At 39.1% G+C, this 22386-nt stretch overlaps 1 protein-coding gene across 9 annotated transcripts in view; it reads right to left on the reverse strand.

Moving 5' to 3' along the window:
- slmapa (sarcolemma associated protein a) overlaps positions 1-22386 on the reverse strand; it is a 67705-nt gene that overhangs the window by 13731 nt on the left and 31588 nt on the right. For 3 of the 9 annotated variants that reach the window (XM_044348961.1, XM_044348960.1, XM_044348962.1), the window contains 19 exons: positions 18896-18932; positions 15543-15605; positions 14816-14911; positions 14421-14492; positions 14171-14311; positions 13912-14049; positions 13509-13677; positions 13233-13283; positions 10581-10727; positions 8634-8699; positions 4972-5031; positions 4620-4694; positions 3131-3205; positions 2547-2606; positions 2144-2269; positions 1798-1872; positions 1591-1691; positions 1234-1438; positions 478-595 (listed from right to left, as the gene is read on the reverse strand). In XM_044348961.1, coding sequence (XP_044204896.1) covers positions 478-595; positions 1234-1438; positions 1591-1691; positions 1798-1872; positions 2144-2269; positions 2547-2606; positions 3131-3205; positions 4620-4694; positions 4972-5031; positions 8634-8699; positions 10581-10727; positions 13233-13283; positions 13509-13677; positions 13912-14049; positions 14171-14311; positions 14421-14492; positions 14816-14911; positions 15543-15605; positions 18896-18932 — 1875 coding nt within the window. The remainder of the gene's footprint in view (positions 1-477; positions 596-1233; positions 1439-1590; positions 1692-1797; positions 1873-2143; positions 2270-2546; positions 2607-3130; positions 3206-4619; positions 4695-4971; positions 5032-8633; positions 8700-10580; positions 10728-13232; positions 13284-13508; positions 13678-13911; positions 14050-14170; positions 14312-14420; positions 14493-14815; positions 14912-15542; positions 15606-18895; positions 18933-22386) is intronic. The other 6 variants (XM_044348964.1, XM_044348969.1, XM_044348965.1 and 3 more) reach the window with 4 other exon arrangements.

Raw genomic sequence — 22386 nt, forward strand, 5'->3', positions numbered from 1 at the left:
TGAAACCAAACTCTGAACCCGTCAGATCCTGCGGACCTGGCAGCGCTGCTGTCAGCTGTCCTGAGCCTGAATTCATCGACTCAATCAAAGCTGTCACAAAGACTTTTAGGTCCAATTTTAAACATTTTGATGTCCAGTCTGACGCATTCTGGATACGTTTTCTGTTAACCTTTCTGTTTTAAATTAAAGTGTAGTGTATTTAATTTAGTTTTGTTATTTACCATGAAATATTTATTATCTGAACTTTATTATCTTGATTTTTACAGATTTCAGTAAATAAATTAATTTAATATTTTTTAGAATTTAGAGTTATTTTTTATTATTTTCCAGAACCAAACAAATCAACACAAATCTCTGCACCACTGCACAAGCAGAAACAAACAAAAAAAAAAAAACAGCATGAAAAAGATTTTTTAACGCTGTGCATGTGTGTGTGTGTGTGTGTGTGTGTGTGTGTGTGTGTGTATATATATATACCTGCTCAGCTCAGACTCCAGGTGGTGCAGTTTGTCCATAAGAGCTTTCCTTTCAGCTCTCAGGCCGTCACAGTCCTGCTGCAAACACACACACCGCTGCTGCAACGCAGTACACTCCGCTGAGAGAGAGAGAGAGAGAGAGACAGAGAGAGAGAGACAGAGAGAGAGAGAGAGAGAGAGAGAGAGAGAGAGAGAGAGAGAGAGAAAGAGAGTGTAGTTATAATTAATATCTAAGAAAATATCAGGACAGCTGTGTGTTTAAAGACAGATATTGTTAAAGGTGTCCTGTGGAGTTTTCTTGTATGTGCTTGTATTTGTGCAGACAATATAAAGCACTTTGTAAACAATGTTTTTAAAAAGTGATATATAAATAAAGTTATTATTATTATGAGGATGTTGAATACATTTCCTTCCCTATAGAACATTTGCGAAGCAGATTTTTCTAAACAGTTTGAATCTTGCATTGTTTACATCCATGTTTACTAGCTAACAGTCTTCCTCTCTCCTGCCTTTGTAGCGTTCCTTGGAGCATTACTGCCATCCGTTGATCCACACCATTGGCGGGAATGTTTGTCACATCCGTGTGCTACTAATGATCACAAACTCCACAGGGCAACTTTAATCTTGATTCAGAAACAAACAACGACAGATTGACTTTCATCGGCATTTTGATGCTCCTGCAGTGGAAAAGGAAACCAGCAGATTCACACAAACACAAACACACACACACACACACACACACACACACAGTGCTCACTCTGCAGCTGGTTGGCGGTGTGCTGCTGCTGTTGCTGCTGTGTGAAGGCCTCCTGCAGCCGGCTGATCTCCTCCTCGTACTTGGCGGCTGTGCTCCTCCAGTGCTCCAGCTCGGATCGGACACCGCCCAGGTCAGCCTGCAGGGCGGCGATCTCGCGCTCCCGCTCCGCCGTGGCTGCCTCCATGGCATGCCGCAGAACGAGAATCTGGCAGCAGAAAAACAATCCGTGGGTCAGAGCGGAGTTGGGTGGAGTAAGGGTGAGTCAGAAGGAAGTTGGAAGGAGTAACAGGGGTGTCAAGAGGAGTTATGAGGAGTCAGAGGGGAATAGACAGGAGTGGTTGTGAGATAAAGCGTTACCTCCTCCTGCGCAGAGTATAGCTCATCTCTGGTGCTGCAGATGGTGCTCTCCCTCTGCTCCCTCAGTGCCTCCATGTCAGCCTGCAGCTTCCCAAGCTGAGCTAAACACACACAAACAAAGATTTATAGATTTAAACACATGCATGTGTGTAGTATCTCGCTGTACTGTGTGTGTGTGTGTGTGTGTGTGTGTGTGTTTGTACTAACTCTGCAGGTACTGGATCTGTTTGGTCGACTCTTCAGTCTGCTGAGAGTTACTCCTCCTCTCCTCCTCCAGCAGAGCTACAGACAGGCACAGATCGTATCAGGTCATACGGTCATCATTTTCATCTCACTGATCCTCTATAATATCATGCATCATGTGATGTATAATGACAGTAATATTGGATTCAGATTTGTCAGAACAATGTCAGAAACTAATGTCAAATATTAGAGGGGAAACTCAAATCTGCTGCCTCCCTGCTCAGTGATGAAACTTACCATACAGAGTGACGGAGTTCCCATGATATGTGTGTGTTAATTGAAGTGGGGTTATTTTTATACTGTTAGTTACCTTGTAGCTCCAGACATTTCTGCTTGCCGGTGTTGGCTAATTCCTGGGCCTCCAGGAGCTCTCTGTGGAGATGGTGGATGACCTGCTCCGTGTCTCCAGGCTCTAGACCGGCCCGATGCAACTCAGCTACTCACACACAAAAAGCATTATTAAAAAACTCTTTTAAGACATGTTTTAACCATTTTATGCACTGCAAATTAACAACATGATAGATTAAAACAATAAAGCCTTTTAAAGGAGCTGCAGCCACTAACATACAGTATCTGAACAGAGCCCCCTAACGGACAATTTACTGCATTACTGAATGTGTTAAATCACTGGTTTACAGCCTTGATTAACAGGTTTATGGTCAGATTGTACAGAACAGGATAAAAAAAAAGCAGAGATGAGTTGCCATGGTTACCTTTGAGCAGAGCTACTCTGTTCTGTGGTTCATTCAGCTCCTGATCGTCCATGTTGCCGTCTGAAACGTACACACACATACACGTTAAAAATCATGTTACCCATATCCCAACTAGTGTTTATATTAAAGACTAAATTTATAAAAGGTCTTTAAAAGAACAGCAAAGTGCTTTAAAAAGCCACAAGATAACAACAACAACAATAATATGACAATAAAATGATTAACATGATTAATAGCTGCAGACAACAGTTACAACAGCAGCGTTGAAAATAAGTCTAAATATGTTTTATTTAGTTCTTAGCATTATATTTAGAGCCTGATCCATGATGGATTCATTAGAGTAGATGTTCTACATATTACAGATGAGCAGACTTTAACACTATTGAATAAAAAGTTATTTAAAGTCAGTTTGAAAAGTGTTGTACAAATGAAATGTATTATTATTATTATTAGTTCAAACTCAAAAAGAAAAACCTTGAAGCTAAAACAATTAACGACAAAATATGATAAAATAAAAGCTGAGGGAGAGATACAATCACATAAATAGATAAATAGATAGATAAATATGTGTGTGTGTTACTGACCTGACGTGTCGTCACTGCTGCGGTCTTTGCTGGGACTCAGAGTGTCTGACATGTCAGACTCTTTGGCATCCATCCCTACACACACACACACACACACACACACACACACACACACACACACACACACACACACACACACACACACACACACACACACACACACACACACACACACACACACACACACACACACACACACACACACACACACACACACACACACACACACACACACACACACACACACACACACACACACAGGTCAGCCAGGCAGGGACAGAATGGGTGGGACAAATTTTTGTTTACAGTTACAACTAGGCAACATGTAATGGCAAACAAAATAAAGAAATAATTAAATAAAATAGCAATAACAAAATAACAAGGATTAGAGATGTTGATAAAGAAGCCAACACACATGTTTATATGTGCAAACCCACATACAAATGTGTGCAGTTCACTGACTGGAGTTACTGGAGTGAATGAGTCGCAATGCTGGTGAAACAGAAACAGCAGCAGCAGTTTGGAGCAGCTTCAGTAACATTCACTCTGCTACAGTGTGAGGACAAATTTAAGTTTGAACCAATCGTAGTGAGGACATTTCTGCATTGTGAGTCTTTCCTTCAAAAGGATTGTTTGAGGGTTAAGACTTTGTTTTAATTAGGGGAAGAATAAACACTGGCGTTAGTTATTTAATTGCGACTGGATGGATGATAGATAGATAATTTATTCATCCCCTTGGGGAAATCAAGGTAAATATGTAAATGAGGGTCCTCACAAGAATAGGAAGATAAAAGTGTGTACGTGTTAACATGCAATGATAGTTAAGGTTAAGATTGGGGAAAAGGAAAATGCACTGTGGCAAGGTATGGGAATATAAAAATATGTGTATCCAGAGAAAATGTATTTCTGCGCTGTGTTAAATCCTCCACACATGGCTGCTGGTATGTCTGAGCATTGTGTGTGTGTGTGTGTGTCCACAGAGAATCCAAAGGACAGAAAACAGTCAGACCTCTCACAACAGCAAAGATAGAGGTCCAAGGTCAAAGGTCACTATGGAAGAATTTCTACTTGTCAGCAGTTTAGCTCTTTGTGAAGTCAGTCGATGTAACTGTCCCCAACTGACTAAAAACAACTAAAACATCTCATATTTTATGAAACCCAGACAGATCTGGGTATTCTGTAACATTTAATAACATTATCAAAGGTATTTAAATAACATTATTAAATAACTGACACAAAATACGATTGTTAGTAAGTTTCTTGAAGATATTTTATGATAAAAGATAACACAGATTACATAAAAACATGTAGCATTTCTCACAGGATGTTGAGCTGAGATTGAGAAACAAGCATGTTGGCATACTTCAGTTTGTCATTTTCCACTATGAACATATCACAGACTCAACACATGGTTTCAATCAGTTATAATTAGTATATATTTAGCCTCTGGGAGATAGAAAGTCTGTGTGTGTGTGTGTGTGTCCTCTACCTTTGAGTCGATCGGGGCTGGCCAGGATGTCGTCTTCTGCTGTCTGGTTGTTCTGTAGGTGAGCATCCATCACTTCTGCAAACACACATAAACATGAACATATGGCTCAGTTTTCACATTAGTGATGACAGACTATAAATCAGTTTAATGTAATAACGCAGCTTTTTATCTTAAAGCTTCACAAGATCAGCCGTCCATTCTCTGTTTATATAGAAACTGATTTTTACATCCGTTTCATCAGATTGAGTTTATTTTCTCTCAGATTTCTAGCGTCAGTTCACAGACTGAACTCAGACAACAGAGGGGAATTCTTAATATGTGCTTTTTATTTGAAGCTTAGTTGAGTTCTTACCATCAAAGTTGGCCAGTTTGTGGATTGAAGAACTTACAGTTTCCTTCAGCTGTTTGACAGCTGTAGAGAAAGAGAGAGAAAAAAAAAGAAAAGCAGAAGAATCAGTGAGTAAAGCCAGTCGAAATTTGTTAGAAAACACAGAATCTGAACTTGGATCAATTCAAATCTGTCTCTGCAAATGTTCAATCTACCAATGTACCATCCTCTTAATAAAGCAACCGGCAGTCATACAACCGTTTACACTGACTCAGGGTCAGCTATGAGCTGAATTAGTGGCTGGTTAGTACAGATGTTGAGTGTAAAGACTCACTGACCTAATGTTTCACTTTGGTTACTGAAGTTACTCAGTTAAATCAGGTCTTGCTTGGTTTGAAATCGGTGTCAGTTAGCTGAATGAGTTTTGTGTTAAAATACCTAATTTATGGTGCTAATCACAAAAAAAGGGGACTGGATGCAGATATTACGTGAAAAAGTACCTCTACTATACACAGAATAAATTAGTTGTTAAGTAAATCACTACAACATGTTAAATATTGACTAATCCAGGTTGCAGACCGAAGAGAACAAGCCACCATCACTCCAATGGCATCTCACTTGTATATCTACACAATAACATGATGATGTACAGGATATCAAGGACTTTTTTGCCATTTTTGGACAGCTTTTGCCAAAACAAAATATGTACAGGATAATGTATACAAGTCTACAAGTTGAAATACAATTGAAAAAAGGACATATGTAATCCAGAATTAACTTTTCAACTAAATTACACCCAGTTAAACCATTTGCAGAAACCACACATACTGGGCTGCGTTGTTATCAGCTGCTACGACAAAATCTACAAGTCTCAGTTCAACTCATTTTGATTCATCTCATCCACTTAGAACCATACACTCTTATATGTTATGTCTCCTTGCTGCAAAGCCACATTTTTTAATGTTACTTAATCTGTGTTCAGTTCAAATGGCAGTACCACTAGAGGGTGAAAATCAGTCAGCGGACTGGTCTATGAAAATGTTCACCAATGGCGGCTGATGGAGAAATTGTCCAACATCTACTGCAAACAGCCAGATCAGCAGCAAGTGGGACTGCCAGTGATGTTACTTGTATTGCCACTTGTATGGTAATACAATGTGTCGCCACTTGTATGTAACTGTCAGCTGATGGAAAATGTCACTGCAGCCAACAAACGAGGAAAAGAAGCCATTAAGGTTCAACATCAGCTGATGTTTAACCGGTATCAGAAATGTAGGAAGTTAAAGGACGTTTCCACAGACTAGATACTTGAACTGTAGCTATAAACAAAGGGTTAAATGTTTGAATTGTTTATTATAAATGCTGCTAAGCCAAAATTCGCTCCAACTGAGGGGATGGGAGGCAAAGAAAGGACCAAAATAGAAGGACAACAACTAAAAATACAAGAAAAGAAATAAGAAGGTTAGTGAATTTACCCATTGAAAGCCTATTAAGGCAACATGATAGAAAAAAACATATGAAGATCTGCTACAGAAGAAGAAGAGAGGAGTGTGTGTGAGTGATGTTTGAGAAGTTGAGAACCAACCAGTCAGCCGGAGGTTCGGCTTGAACCACAACCACCTACTGAAAACAGTCAGACCATGAAAATGACCAAAGCACCAGTAAAACTCGTTACTATCAGACAAGAAGTCCAACAAAAACATCTCCAGCAGCATTAACACAACATTAAAAGAAACATGATGTGGTTTATTCTCAGACTGCCATGAAATTGATAAATCAAACACTTTCTGTAACATCAAGTCTGCTTCTTTAAAAGGATCAGTTCCCTCAAAATCCCCCCTAAAAAGATTACCTTACCCTGCTGTTATCTAGCAATGTATTTATAGAAACAGTGTCCGGGTTACTCATGATGATCCTCCGACTTTAACAATTTTCAGATAGTTCGCAATACAAACTGCTGACAGTGGGGTCTGTGGATTATTCTGAACAATGGGGACAATGTGGATGAATTGGATGCTTTGCACAATCCAAATGTCATTCATGTTCACTGTATTGAGGTAAAAGCAGAAATCTCACAGGAAGATATCTAAAATAAAACCAAAACTATGTGTATTGATAAATAACACTGGAGGTAGGTGAAAAAATGTGTTTGGGTTGGGTAATTTGGGTGAGTTGATCCTTTAATGCAACATCTATCTTGTGACATACTAATCTGTACAACTCAAATCAGTTATATCTCACCTGCAGACATTCTTTACATTGTTGGAAAAATGTTTCTTGAATTGTAAACAAAAAAGGTACCAACTTTATTTTGAAATGAAAGACAAACAAGAGATGCCACCTTGCGGTTGGATGCCTCCGCGGACCAGTGAAGTTGCAGGTTACATCCATGTCTGTCCAGACTCGTATAATATTTGTAGTCAAGACTTTGAAGGAATTTAATAAAAGGTATTATGTGTATTTTGCTTGTATATGTTCACATGTTTGGCCAATAAAACTGATTCTGATAGAACACAAAGTTGTTGCCGTGACAGCAGACGATGCTTCAGATATGTACGTTGCTGCAAAGAAGCTACAAATTCTACAACGTGGACGCTTCACACACATCTTCAACCCGGCAGCAGAGAAGATCTAATCATCACAGTTTCAAGGTGGGAACTACGATTAGTGTCACCAATTCAGTATCCGACCAAATGTGAAATATGGTCACAATCTTCTCTTCTGTTCCTGAGTTATGATCCGTTGAATAACGGCCAGAAAAGTGTTTTTGCAGAACATTATGATGTCACAGTGAAGTTGACCTTTGGGATATAAAATGTCATCACTTCATTGTTTTATCCTTCTGGACATTTGTGTGAAACTTTGTCATAATTAGCGTATGAATTCTTGAGTTATGGCCAAAAATGTGTTTTATGAGGTCACAGTGACCTTTGACCACCAAAATCTAAATTTGACGAAAGGTGTTCCTGAGATACCACGTTCACAAGAGACTTGAGATCATAGTGACCTTCGCCTTTGACTTTTGACCACCAAAATCTAATCAGTTTATCTTTGAGTCCAAGTGGACGTTTGCACAAAATTTGAAGAAATTCCCTCAAGGTGTTCCTGAGATACTGTGTTCATGAGAGAATGGGACGGACTGATGTACGGACGGACAACCTGAAAACATAATGTCTCCAGACATGGCTGTTGACGACGCAGAGGCATGAAAAGTGTCATGTCTTCAAGAGGATCTTCATCTGTCTAGGTTCTAGCTGGGTTTGTTTAACTTGAACACTGAACCACAACCTGCAGTTCTCAATCAAAGAAGGTTCCTCTGGAGCAGAAGCATCGGATACGTAAGGAAGGACATTTTCAAAAAAGTTACGAGATTTTACAATTGATCAAAAATAAAAAATACTCATGGTAAGTCAAAATTATGAGATACCAAGTCAAATCATTAGATAAAAAAATGTGACTTAATCAAAATAATATCAACCAAGATAAAATTATGATATTAAGTCCAAATATTACTTGCTATCTCATAATCTTGATTTATTATTTTTATATTTATTTATTCCCCCTCCTCCTCTTTTCCTGGCAGCAATGAGCCTCCACAGTTACGTATTGAAAAGAAAGCAGATGTATGTTTCTCTGTATGTGTGAATGTGTAGCAGCATACAGCAGGAATGGATGTTTGTACTCACGCGGACACTCAATCAACTGTGGGATTCTAGTCGAGTCTCCTCCGCTGTTGTTAACATGACAGTTGTCTGATAGAAACACAGAAACTGACATTACTAAAAATGACTATAAGAGTGGAGTTGGGTATTTATTTGAGATTTTACTGATTTTTTTCTTTTATTGATTCTGCTTATCAATGCCAGATCTTGGCTCCAGTTCTTCATATTATTGGAGAATGGAAAGAAAACATGTTGAAGGCAAACAACATTTTATTTGAAGCAGACTGAAGCTGCCAATTGTCATTTTTGGGATTATTTGTGGTAAGAGATAAAATAAAAATTATAAGTATACTCCGTCTTTCCATGCATGAGTTGAATGTTCACTTGTTTTTTTTTTCTCTGGCTCTGATTTTGAGCCATTATGACATCAAAACTACAGCAGATGGATATCCTCCCAGCATGAAATTATTTGATTGTAATATTTTACCGTTTCACTACTTGCAAGAGCTCGTTTTGGTCTGTCATAGTGTAACAATACACACATGCGTTGATGCATGCGTAGCCAGTTATGTACATGGAAGAGCATATGGTCCAAATTTGGTTTTCTGGAATTAATAAGCAGAATCAGAGAGCATGTTTCTTCATAAATTTAGATCTTATTCCAATTCAGATTTGGCTCTCAATACCCAACCCTGTATAAGAGAGGACGAAAACAGAAAGAGCCCGAAGACAGACGGTGATGGCAGAGAGATGACGGACAGATACAAGCAGGTAGAAAGCATGACAGAACTCACGAGTTACAGAGAGATAGAGAACTACATGGATAGATAGATGATTGATAACCAAACGCATAGAGAGTAGAAATCAAAGCCATACAAGGCGAGTATTTTCAGACAGATAAAGCTATAACACAGTGGTTCTGGACCCCACAACAGACAAGATGTGGACAGGCGGACAGCAGACAGACAGCTGAGGCACAAAGGGTCATAAAGTCAAGTCTTAACAAATCCTCTTAAATGTCTCAATAAAGTTTGAGTTCAACATATTGCCAACAAAATGTGGAATTAACCAACCCGACAGTTTAAACTGAATTACACAACTATTTCATGAAAAAAATTCATTATTTCTAAATCAGGAAGTGTTTGTGCATCAGAGCACAACTCCAAAAACTAAAACATGAGAGATGATCTGTTTTACATATATATTCTCGTCAGACTGGAAGCATTCAAGAAATCTGTTCCACACAAAACCTGACCAGTCAAAAAGAGACAAATCCAAAAGTCTCTCCTAAAAAGAAAAAACTGGACCTAACAAGCCATAAGTGAACTGAAGTGCTCCAACATTATCTACAGTCTGCAGAAAAGGAGAAGGACCTGTAGATCAACCTTTTGATCACCTCCACAACACAGCTAGAAGACAATAATTAAAGTGAAATCACGTATATTAAGTCCAATTAAGACAAATAAGCCTTGTAGAGAAAGTAACATCATTCACAACTAAGTCATGTATAACCATGATCCAGGATGTCTAACAAAATGGTTGGTTAAAGCACATTGATCTACCACTGATAGATTAAAGTGTATTCAAAGTGTGCACTTAAAATGAGACTACAACATAAAGATTAAGATAAAAGACATATTTGTCTGGATCAAAAGCTATTTTTTTCTATTTCTGAATAACTACTTTGACAATAAGTAGATTAGTTGGAATACTGGAGAAAAGATCAAGATTTCATTAAAGAAAGAAAACTATAAACTAAAGTCAGATTAGGTTAAAAAAAAAAACTCAATACTTTGTCTTTTTTTACATCTTATTTTAAAGGTTTGATTTTCATATTATTCTATTATATCATAACATTTTATTCTGCTTGTTTAATGTTGTGTAATTTTTGTTTTTCTTTTACTGTTCTGTGTCCTATTGCATTGTTTTCTTTTGTTCTGTAAAGCTCTTAAGCATAATTAAACCAACTACCATCAGTAGCTTCATCTTCACCAACTGCACCATCATCGGTATCTGTATCCTCCTCATCCTCGTCATCCTCCTGGTTCTCAGGTGTCTGCAGGTTCTGTTTGTCCTCGACAGGCTCCTCTACTGGTCCGTGGGAGACATTGTCGATATCTGTCATGTGACCAGATCAGATATATATACGATTTTGTCTAAACTTTACGAGCCAAACACATGTTCAGAACAGTGTAAGAGTCCAAAGGATGGCAGGTTCCTTCACAAAGTGGCTACTGTGGCAAAGTGCGCAGTGAGACAGTCACCTCGAGCATTCATGTTCGGTGTTGTCATTCGATCACCAGAAGTCAATCAGTGACCAAAAAGCTCTTTTTCCCCCAGAAGAAGAAAAACAAAGCGGTGGACAGTTTGGCAACCATGGAAACAACACAGATTATCCAGAAAGCCCAACAAGCCCCTTTCAGACCCGACAGAATGCCACCATGTTCCTGAGACAACCTGTCTCCTGTGAAACAGCCACACGCAGTGTGTGCAGAAACAATCCTGCCATTCAAAAGTCACATGTTTGAAGCCTCGTACAGCCTGGCATTGATTCTGGGGGCTTTTTTAAAATTTTTGGCATAGTGGCCACAGCTAAAATTACAGGAAATGCTTGAGCTTAGAAAGACTTTACCCATACACAATCATTATAAAACAAACTGCTTTAAGAAGGTGCTCTATGTAAGAATTGGCCACCTGTCAAACTCATACTCCGGACCCATTGGGGGCAGCATATCACACAAAGAGCTGTCTCCAGCAGTGGAAAGCAACACCCATGTTAACTCTTGTTTTACTTCTATTTATATCACTTGTTTTCTTTGCCACTGAACGTGGCTTCTTGCTGCGGTGGGTGGTGGAGGTGGTGATAATGGTGGTTGCTTGCCAAGAGCTTTAGCCATCATTGTGTTTACTGTTCCATTCATTGACTAACGGGGGGCGGTACCTTCAACATGATTGGCAAAAGGTCAGAATACGCCCTCAGGGCAGCGCTACTTCTTCATCCTCTCATGTTAGACTGAGGGCAGAGTGGACGCTACAGTGACTCACTATCGCCCTTGCAGGTACAAAGTGGTATTATGAGACAGGATGGGCCAGGGCTAACTGGTTAGCATGCTAATTTCAGTAGATATCTCTGCAACACAATACATAGATGCCTTTGACATAACGTCCAAACTGTTATTTCTTCACATTCTGTTGATAATTTTAGCTAATTTTTGAACGTTTTAAATTCTTACATATAGCACCTTTAAATATTTTTTTTCTGAGTGTCTTTAACACTAAAACTATGAAATTACTCCATTTACCCCAATTTGAGCCATAAGTCAATAAAAACCGAAAAATGTCAACGAGCCGCACCAGGTATTTGGTATTTTCAGCCAGAGAATTATTTTAAACCTCATGCACTACGAGGCCAAAAACGTGCAAGTTGTCGGCGTATGTACTGGGTGAGTATTTCATTGGAATGAATGGGATGTCATCTTGGAAAAACGAGTCCAGTTCTCTCAATACATTCATGGCACAAGCCAGGTGTCCTGTCCAAATGTCCCTCAACAAGACACCTGTATGCAGTGTGTGTGATTACACAGGATGACCCAGGATTTTAATTTAATTACATTTCAATGTCAGCACCTATTATGCACATTATGTACAGTTTATACAAATCAGCCCAGCTTGCGCCGGCTCGATCTCTTCACACTCCCTGCACTTCTGCATACTATGCACATCTGAACGCCATACACATTTTAGCTGAATGACGGATTGCTGGACTGTTATATTATTGGCCAACATGTCTTATCTAGATATTTTGGTCACAATTCTTTAATAAATTTAAGGGTCCCTTATCAAAAATTCTTGTTTAAGCTACATGTTGATGTTAAATATCACACAATATATTTGAACTCAAATATCAAGTATTGATATGGGCCTGAAAAATCCAGAATTGGTCAGGCTCTATGTTTATATAATATACATATTTATGTATATTTTTAATGTATTTAACCTATTTTTATTGCATTGACACCCAGTCAAAAACAAATTCTTGTAAAGTAAGTAAATAAAGTTTGTAATTATAATTCTAAACTGAAAGATTTGTTTCTTGTTTTCTCAAAATTCATAACATTTGAGTACCTCTGTTTAGGTGGATTGATGACTTATCTTGCTAACAGTAGCAGACATGTTGTAACACTGCCAGTGTTGCCAGTGTGACTGTGTTGAGGTTTCTGAATATAAATCAAAAAATGATCTTGGCAGAAATGTGCGTAATTAACATACTGAGTGCTGATGTGGACAATTCAATTATTGTGTATTCTGAAATCAGAAAAATCTCTCAACTGAAAGTGAATCAACATCACATGTCCCCTCAAACTATCAGAGGTCACCTGAGGGCCGGACATCAAACTACCATAAACAAGACCAAAACAGAAGAAGAGCCAGACTTGATGGACAGAAAGACAGATGAACAAAGAGAGAGAAAAAGGGCAGCGAGCAACAGGGAGTCATGTGGTCGTCATGCAGGAAGTTGTCATGCATCATTAGTGGAAGATGAGAAAGTGAAGTTAGCACCACGGAGAAACAGCGGCGGGGGGGACGTTTGTCCCAGAGCAGACCAGAGACGTGTGGACTCACCCAGACTGTTGTTTTCTTTAATGCTTTTCTCTTGTAGCTGCTCTAACCGCACTGTAAACAACAACAACAACAGCAGAGAGAAGCGTTGACTGACAGAAGACCCAGCCAAGACTCCGCATTGGTCAAAGACCTGTTCGAAACCTGCTACTGGTTGCTATGGCAACTTGTGTTAACCAGGAAGTTAAAGTGATTGGCTTGCAAGGTGCAGTGTGTTAGCTTGTTAAAAGTGAGGGCAGGACTCTGTGTGTGTGTTTCTGTGTGTGTTTGCGTGTGTACCCTGCAGGGCGGCAAGCCTCTCATTGGTGAAGTCATTGTCGGCCTGCAGAGCTTCGATGCGAGCCTGGAGAACCTGCTCCTTCTCCTCCATCTCCTCGATCCGCAGCTCCAACTCTCTCTTCTCCGTTGCTCCCCGCTGGGTCAGCTCCTCCTGCCGGCCCTCCGCCGCCTGGAACAGGAGAGAAGGAGAGAGGGGAAGGGAGGGAGGTTGGAAAGGAGCGGATAAGGGGGTGAGAAGGGTGAGAGAAGAGGACAAAGAAAGGAAAGTGGGACAGAGCAGAAAGATTATTATACTATTATTATCATTATTTTGTTTCTGCAAAACTACATATATTCAGTATTGAATAGAGTATTATTGCAGGAAGTTAAATCTATGTCATTTAAAGTAATAACACACTCGTACCTTAATTTTGTCAGTGAGCTCTTTGATCTCGTTGACGGCAGCGTTGTACTTGTTGGCGAGCTCCCTCAGCTCATCCTGGCCCCTCTCAGACATCTCCTTCAGATGGGTGCACTCATCCTCTGTGTTACTGAGCGAGCGCTGCAGAACAGCAGGAAGAACAACTGTTTGGTTTCGCCAACACAACAGCGCCATGCCTCAAAATTACAAATAATCATTACAGAGTGTGTGATGCATGTGTGTGTGTGTGTGTGTGTCTTACCTCCACCTCTGACAGCTTCCTGACCACCTCGATCTTCTCCTGCAGGACTCTCCTCAGAGACTCCTTCGCCGTCGTCTCATAGTTGTGTTTGTCCTCCTGGAGAGCCAAGAGCTCCTTACGGATCCCCTCCTCCGTCTGAGACTGAGGAGAAGGAGGAGGAGAAGTGGATGAAATGTTTGATCTAATTTCAGTCCATTTATTGCAGGAGAATGTGTCTTTTCTGTCATGACATATTCTGACAGTGTGTTACCTTAGAATAAGCCTGTAGCTGGCTGCCCATCACCTCCAGTCTGGAGAGTAAACGGTCTTCATCAATCAGAGCCTGATGGAGAAATAAACTCAGTTTACAGCAGTGTTGGACATATCGGCTCGATTCATATGTGCATGATCAAAAGAACATTAACTGATGGATTAGTTATTATTACTTATTACAACCATTTGTTTGCTTTACAGATACACTAAAAACAAAATTCCCATTCCCAAAATAACCACTTTTATTTTGATTTTAAAAATTACATCACTGAAGAGACAAACTGTTGAACTGAAAAAGGAGCAAAACCACCTGAGTAACACCTCAGAGGATGTATGACGACATTTTTATTGTGTTACAGTGCAGGGCTGAAGTATGATAAAGGTGTTTCCTACCTGCCAGCTGCTCTCTGAGGCCTCCTGAGTGGTGGCTAACAGACGCTGCAGAGTGGCTAGCTTCTGCTCCAACATCTGCTCTCTGTGTAAGGCCTCCTGGAAGAGAGAGGAAGCAAGAAAGACAGACCAACGAGAGAGAGAGCGAGGGAGGAATGAGGCAGGTAATCAATGACTCAAATAAGAGCAATAAATCAGGAGGAACAAAAGCAACAGGATCATTTACAGTAAAGAGAACAAGATTTTCAGTTTTATTCTACAAATGTTCTTCTGTAAGGGGAAGGCAAGTTTTGTAAACCAAACTAAACTAAACTAATTTTCTAATAATTCTATTAACTTAATAACCGGGAACAAGGGAAAGATTAACTGGCGCTTCTTTTAAATCTTCTTCTTCTTTTAATAATTTATACCTACTTCTCAGTTTTAAATGTTTTCTGTGCTTTTTTTTTTCTTTATGAGTCATTTCGTGTCTTCTCATCTCCTGTGATGAATCTGATTGTTGATGTTTTTTATATTTTTATGTGTATATTTTGTAATTTATTGGATGCTAAACGCTTTGTGTGATTTAATCAGGTCAGTTTCTGTGTTGACACTAATCATGTTCACAGTGGTGAAGGTTATTTGATTTATGTGATGAAAAACTTCACACAAATTAAAAAAAAAAAAAAATACTGCTTCATTATTTTGTAGTGTAGCTCTGCAGAATGACCAATAGGTGTCAGTGTGTTACCTGTAGATACTGGGAGAGCTGGAACAGTTCCTGAGAATACATACTGGGAGTGTTGGCTGCAACCTAGAAAACACACACACAAACACACCAAGGTAACATATTGACAGTTGTATAGAGTTCAATCAGCCTTGAGTTTAAATTGAAACAGATGAAAATTACACAAAGGTAAAAAGCTCAAGCTGTACATACATATACACACAACACACACACACACAGAGGTCAGTGACTCATACAGTCTTCATATTACAGAAACAAAGGGCAGGGAAGAAATACATACACACATTTAAAACACATGTGCACAGTGTACAAGTATGTGTTATCAGAAAACTCAGTAATAACTGGGATCAACCCTCATCCTACACTAAATTTAGAGGCATATACATTAGTATCAATGGTCAAACTGGTGGACCAGTGAGCCAGTTGTAAAGGACTACACAACAGTCATCTGTCCCGAGCACATGTCAATCTTACAACAGTAGTTCAAGCACTAAACTCCACTAAAACCACTAAAACTTTTATTTACATTTTAAGTTGTGTATAGATTAAACAAAAAGAGTTGCAAAATGTGTTTATTAGTAAGCTTTTGATTCCAAGAAGCAGGTTTATTTTTGAAACATTTCCCCTTTTCTTCTAGTCTTTATGCTAAGCTAAGCATGTCCTGACTCCAGCTCTGTGCTTAAGACACAGACAGCAATATTCACCTGAACAATGTGGTGAAACTAAACGACATCTAATCTTGTCCAAAAACACCACACATTCTTTCTGTGCATCTAGTACATTTCCAGTGTAAGTCAATGTGACAGCCTGGGAGTGTGCGTGTCTGTGGAGACTTGGGAGGCGTAGGGATCTTGCTGTAGGACACTTAATTATGTTAGAGAAGTGGTTCAAATCTAATCACAGCTCCTCCCTGCCCCACACACACACACACACACACAGAGTCATGTTTCCATCACTTCCGAGGACATTACATTGACTTATGTTCATTTCCTGGAGACTTATCCTAACCTTAACCACCACATGCCTAACCATAAACTTACCTAAACTTTAAACCTTTAAGTATTTATCCTAAAATTAATGATTTACGTTAAGAGGACTTGCTTTTTGTCCCCATACGGAAGGCAAGTCCCCAAAACATAACTGTGTAAACAGATTTACGTCCTCACAACATGAGGAATACTTGGACCACACACACACACACACACACACCCCATCAGCTCCAGCCTACATTCCTCAGACAGGTTACACGAGGCCTGTTGTTGGAGCGAGACACGGAACAGGACGAGGCATTAGAGGAAGCTAACGTGATAGTAGTGTGTGGTACGACGCGGTATGTGTTATGGCATGGCAGGGTTTTGTATTGCACAATTAAAATACCATAGTATAGTATTGTACTGTGAGTCATGTATTGTATGTATCAGTGTCAGCTGTGTGTTATGAGTGAAACAAGTCCACAGGAAGGACTGGGGCAGGTCTGAGTATGATGTGGTATACGGTCTATAATATGGTGTATGATTCTGGTATGTAGCATACAAAGGGCTAAATAGAAGGGCTGAACAATCGCCATAAAATATCTAATAGAGGTGAAAGTGGATGTGGCTATGCTCTTCACACTTTAGGTGCTAATGAGAAAGATACAGGTGTCAAGCTGTCACACCTTACATGAGTCGGTGTATCCTTGAGGTTAAACTAACTTGTTGAATATATCATTATATATTTGCAGAGCAGATTTTTGAATATCTTAAATCTTGCATTGTTTACTTTACATCCATATTAAATGACACATCCATCATGAAATACATTCATCCGTGATACAAAGAAAACAGGGAGCCACTTGTGAAAACATTGCTCCGTAGCGCTACTGGTAGTAGAAAACCTCTAATAGCTGCATCAAAGCTAACGGGAGAGTGAGGAAATGTCAGTCATGAAGTCTGTACTCGCACAGTAGAGGTCCAATTAGAGCAAACAAATGAAAACAACTGTGTGGGTGAACCGTGGCTGTGCTGGGGCTTTAAACCTTGTTAAGACAGCATTTGTACTAATGTAGACCATTATCAAAATTGCAGCTCCTATGGTTGTTCAAAAAAAACAAAAAACAAAAAAAATTAGAAATACCGCCTCGCAGTTGTTTGTTCAATTTTCAGTTTACATCCATGTCTGTCCATCATATAATAATATTTGTAAGAGGAGTACGGAGGACTGATAGAGAGCTTCATCACATGGTGCAACAATGATCACCTGAAGCTAAATATCAGCAAAACCAATGAGCTTATGTTGGACTACCAGAGAACCAGGAGCCCCCCCCCCCGTCCTGCTGATCATCCAGGGAGAGGAAGTGAAGAGGGTGAACTCATACACACACCTTGGGAAAGCAAAATGCAAAGAAGCTACAAATTCTAAAACGTGGATGCTTCACACATATCTTCAACCCGTCAGCACCGAAGATCTAAACAATCACCAGAGTTTCACGGTGGGAACCAAGATTAACAATTCAGTATCCGACCAAACATGAAACATGGTCACAATCTCCCATTCTGTTCTTTGACCTTTGGGATATTAAATGTCATCATGCATCATTTTATCCTATCAGACATTTGTGTGAAACTTTGTCATAATTAATGTATGAATTCTTGAGTCCAAGTGGACGTTTGTGCTAAATTTGAAGAAATTCCCTCAAGGCGTTACTGCATTCACGGATGGACGGACAACCCGAAAACATAATGCTTCTAGACACAGCTGTCGCCAGCGCGGAGGCATAAGAAAGGCATGGTTTGATGTGGTCTATCATACGGTATACAGTATGATATATTAAGGTATGTGGTGTAGTTGAAATGATATGTGTCCATAGGTTCTGCCAACCTCAAAGCAGCCGGATTTCAACCTACAGAGAGCATCAGATCTCCTGTTCCTGCAGTATCATCATTCAGTTTCAGCTCTGGATAGAGAACGAGACGAATGACCGAAATCTTACACTGTTTTTAACTTTGGTGAACAAACATTTAAATAGTTTTGAAGACACTCAAAGGCACAGAGCACTCAGAGTGAACAGTGGGGGGAAAAAAAACTTTGCCCTGATCCACATGAAAGACGTCTGTAGTGCAGCAGGAGAAACTAGCAGCGATCCCTGCATTCCTCTATCAGCTGACTACTCCACTCTGTCTGTGTATGTGTGTTAGATATTACACACATAAGTAGTAATTACACTTACACACAGAGACACACACACACACACACACACACAAACACTCAGCTCCATCAATGAGGTGCATGCATACATGTAAATCTGAGACAAACAACTTGCACGTGTGGGACAGGACATTAAAGCATCAAAAAAAACAACACATTTTTCTTCTTACCTTGTCTACAGGTAGTGGTAACGGAGCCTGGATGACACTGAAAGAAGAAGAAGAAAGGAGAAAACTGTTTGTCACCATGGAAACAGCAGGGAGGGAAGACACATGGAGTAACCACGGCGACAGAAGAGAAAAAAAAAAAATTGTTCTTGAGACAAAAAAAAAGGTCTTTTGACATCCTTTTTCACCTCCTCTTTAAACACAAGCCTCATCTCAGCGGCACATCAAAACAGTCTGTACAACAGTTGATGTGAAAAATCAAACCTCCACTTCCTCGGCTCCGCAGTGCTTTGAGGACTTAAAATACCTGTGAAGGTTAATTTAGAGCTGTAACTAATGATTATTTTACATGATCAAATATGAACTTAATCTGATTTTTTTTCTTTTAGCCAATTGATTAAAAGACTATTTACATTCCAGGATCAATATCAGCTTAAACTAGAGCCTCAAAAACACTAACACACACTGAGGGAGTGTCAGTTCTCAAGTAGCCGTCATGTTCCTCTCGATATTTTGTAGTAGTGTGATTTTACAACTATTTTAAGACTAAGCTTCACTGAGTTTAACAACAGCTCACACAGAGTCATTCTGCTGCTTATCATGTGCAGACCTGGTAGTGTGGTTGGCAACTAGTTTCAGTCTCAGTTTCAGTCACAATGTTCAGCTTTACATACAAAACATTTTACATAATACAAAATGAAGTTATTGGTACATTAAAGGTGCACTTTGTAAGATTTGGCCAGAATTTTTGTTTAAAACATTAAAAAAATAACAAAAATTATCAACAGAATATGAAGAAATAACAGTTTTGACGTTATGTGAAAGACGTCTATGTATTGTGCTGCAGAGATATCTACTGAAGTTAGCATGCTAACCAGCTAGCTCCTGCCCGTCCTGTCTCGTAATACCACTTTTTACCACAGGGGCGATAGTGAGTCACTGTAACATCGTCACTCCAAAATGAGAGGATGAAGAAGTTTCATTGTAGGACTGTTAATATGTCACTTTATTAAGTTTTAATATTTTTAAAGTGAGAAAGTAACCATTTAGATTCCCAATATGTGGTCAGTTCTGGAAATTTGCGCCGACATTGTCAGGAGATACTGCTGCTGCAGCCGTTTACCTTTAACCTATGGCTACTAAGTTTCAGTAGATTGTCGATTCAGGGTGTAAAGATTAATAAATACATATGACACAGCAGAATACAAGAGTCATAGAATCATTATATTGATTTAAGGTTGCAGATCTGAACCAAATTCAGAGAAATCTGCCATAAATTGATACTACTTGTGCTGTTGTACCACAGGCCAGGTATGTTACAGTATATGACAATAGAGGTTGTTCTCCCTTAGATTAGCTCAAACTATGTGTATTAATGTGGTCACAGTGAGAGAGCCGTTTCCACTTCTCTCCATGTTGTATCAATCAAATGGACGCAGTGTGTTAGTGTTAGGAGTTATCTCAGTAGTTACATAGATGGTGAAAATTCTGATTTAAGACACCAGAGCAAATTAAAACAAAAACATGAAATTCTTTCCCATCATAGCACCACCAGATCTGACTTACATTATAGGGAAACATTGTGGCCACCTTCAGTTTCTGCCCTGCAGAAACACGACCTCTGCCATGTGGAGATGATATTTATCTAAAGTACCGGATCTTACAGCAGCACAAGGTCATACAGATTTGTTTTAGTGGGGGGTGGAGACCATTCAAAATGTATGTGGAAAAAGCCAGTAGTTCAGTAATGAAGGTAAACTTGACTCTGGATAAAATATAACCAGAGTCTGTTAATGTGTAACTACAAACCAACAGGAAAGGTGGAGACAGCAACGGCTCCTGAGACAACTGAGGACATAACACAACCCGCTTTTAGTAAATCTATAATACAAATGTACTATGTTTTACTCTACACGAGATAAGAGTGTACCAGTTTTCCAACAATATACTTGTTATGCTGCTTGTTAATAATGATGTCAACTGTTATAGTATAAGAGTAACAGTGTGCAGACTCCACTCTCAGACAATGACGAGTGACGATTCAACAATAATCTTGATTAACAAAAGTCACAGAAGTACTATTAAACTACATTTCACAAAATAACACACTATACATAAAATTACAAAACATTATAAGCATATAACAACCATGATTCTCCATGTATGTAGGTATAAATGAAACAAAGTTTAAAATTTACTGCTTGTCTTGGCTCCTTAAGACTTCATTTTTTTATTTATTTTTTTTTAACTATTTTTGGAAGTTATGTTACTGATTTACACATTACTCAGGTCTTTACTTGTTAAGACATTCCTTTAGCTTTAATGATGCAACCAGATTTAGTAAAGCTGCTAGTTACTAAATACTTAGAGACGACTTAACGCAGTGATGGATTTACAAATAGCTGGTGCAACCCAATCCTGGTTATAATGTCACATAATGTTTGTGCTTGAGGAGAGCACAACAGAGAGACCGAGACAAATAAGACAAAAGAATAAAAAATATTTGCTAGAAATAAACCTTGGCAGTTCTTAATAATTAAAAAAGGCAGCAATGTAGACGGAGAATAAAAAGGTTTGGGGAGGGAAGAGTCCTTTAATTGGTAATTGCTGTTTTGCACTCAAGGCCAAAGCTTAAGTAAACCAGACTGAAGGCACTTGAAAAGATAAGCTAATAATTTAAAGGACTTCTGAAAGATCGGGATTTCTGCTGCTGCAGTGTTGTCCTCGTTAAGTGTGACAAACAACTTCCGGAGGCACATCATCCATCACTGTAAACACCAGAGACTTTCTGTTTTATCGTGTTTTCATTACGCTGAGTTGAATGTTTTCATATCAAAGCTCCGCCGCCTGTCGATCACCTGACGCCCCGGGAACAAACAAGCAAGTCTCCTCCAAGAAAAAAATCTTCCTAAATATTTCATCTTACAATCTTCTCTTGTGTCTCACGCAGTATAAGACCGTGTATCTTTTATCTTGTCTTTTTAATAAGTCTCTGTGAGCTGTGGCGGAAGATAATTTCAAGCTACATTTAACACAGTAAATGAATAAATGTTACAAAAATCATAATAGCAAAAGGAGTTATTAAAAGCTGGACAGAAGCAAAGGAAAAGTGTCTGTAACTTTGAATAATTTTGAAGAACACAACTACAGATGGTGTAAGACATGAACATCTAATTTTGAATGTTATGAGGGGGGTTTTCTAGAGATAATTAAATAAATTCCAGCAATTCAGCACTTAGTTTGAAGCATTTTTGTTCCAACTTCTTTCTGAAGAAGACTCCTTTGTCTTTAACGACTCAAATTTTACTGTGCGGTTCCAACACTTTATGTTTCTGCAACAGTCATTCAGCCGCAGCAGTCCGTCACACTTAAATTTTCATCACCACTGTGCATAATACTGTCTTATTTATCTCTACTTGCCAGCAGCGTTTCTGTTGCTCAAACAGTATCATCACAGCTGGAGGCCCTCCATTCATTAGCTGTGGTTAGCTAAT

Source organism: Thunnus albacares, chromosome 4, assembly GCF_914725855.1.
Source record: "Thunnus albacares chromosome 4, fThuAlb1.1, whole genome shotgun sequence".
Classification (NCBI taxonomy): domain Eukaryota; kingdom Metazoa; phylum Chordata; class Actinopteri; order Scombriformes; family Scombridae; genus Thunnus; species Thunnus albacares.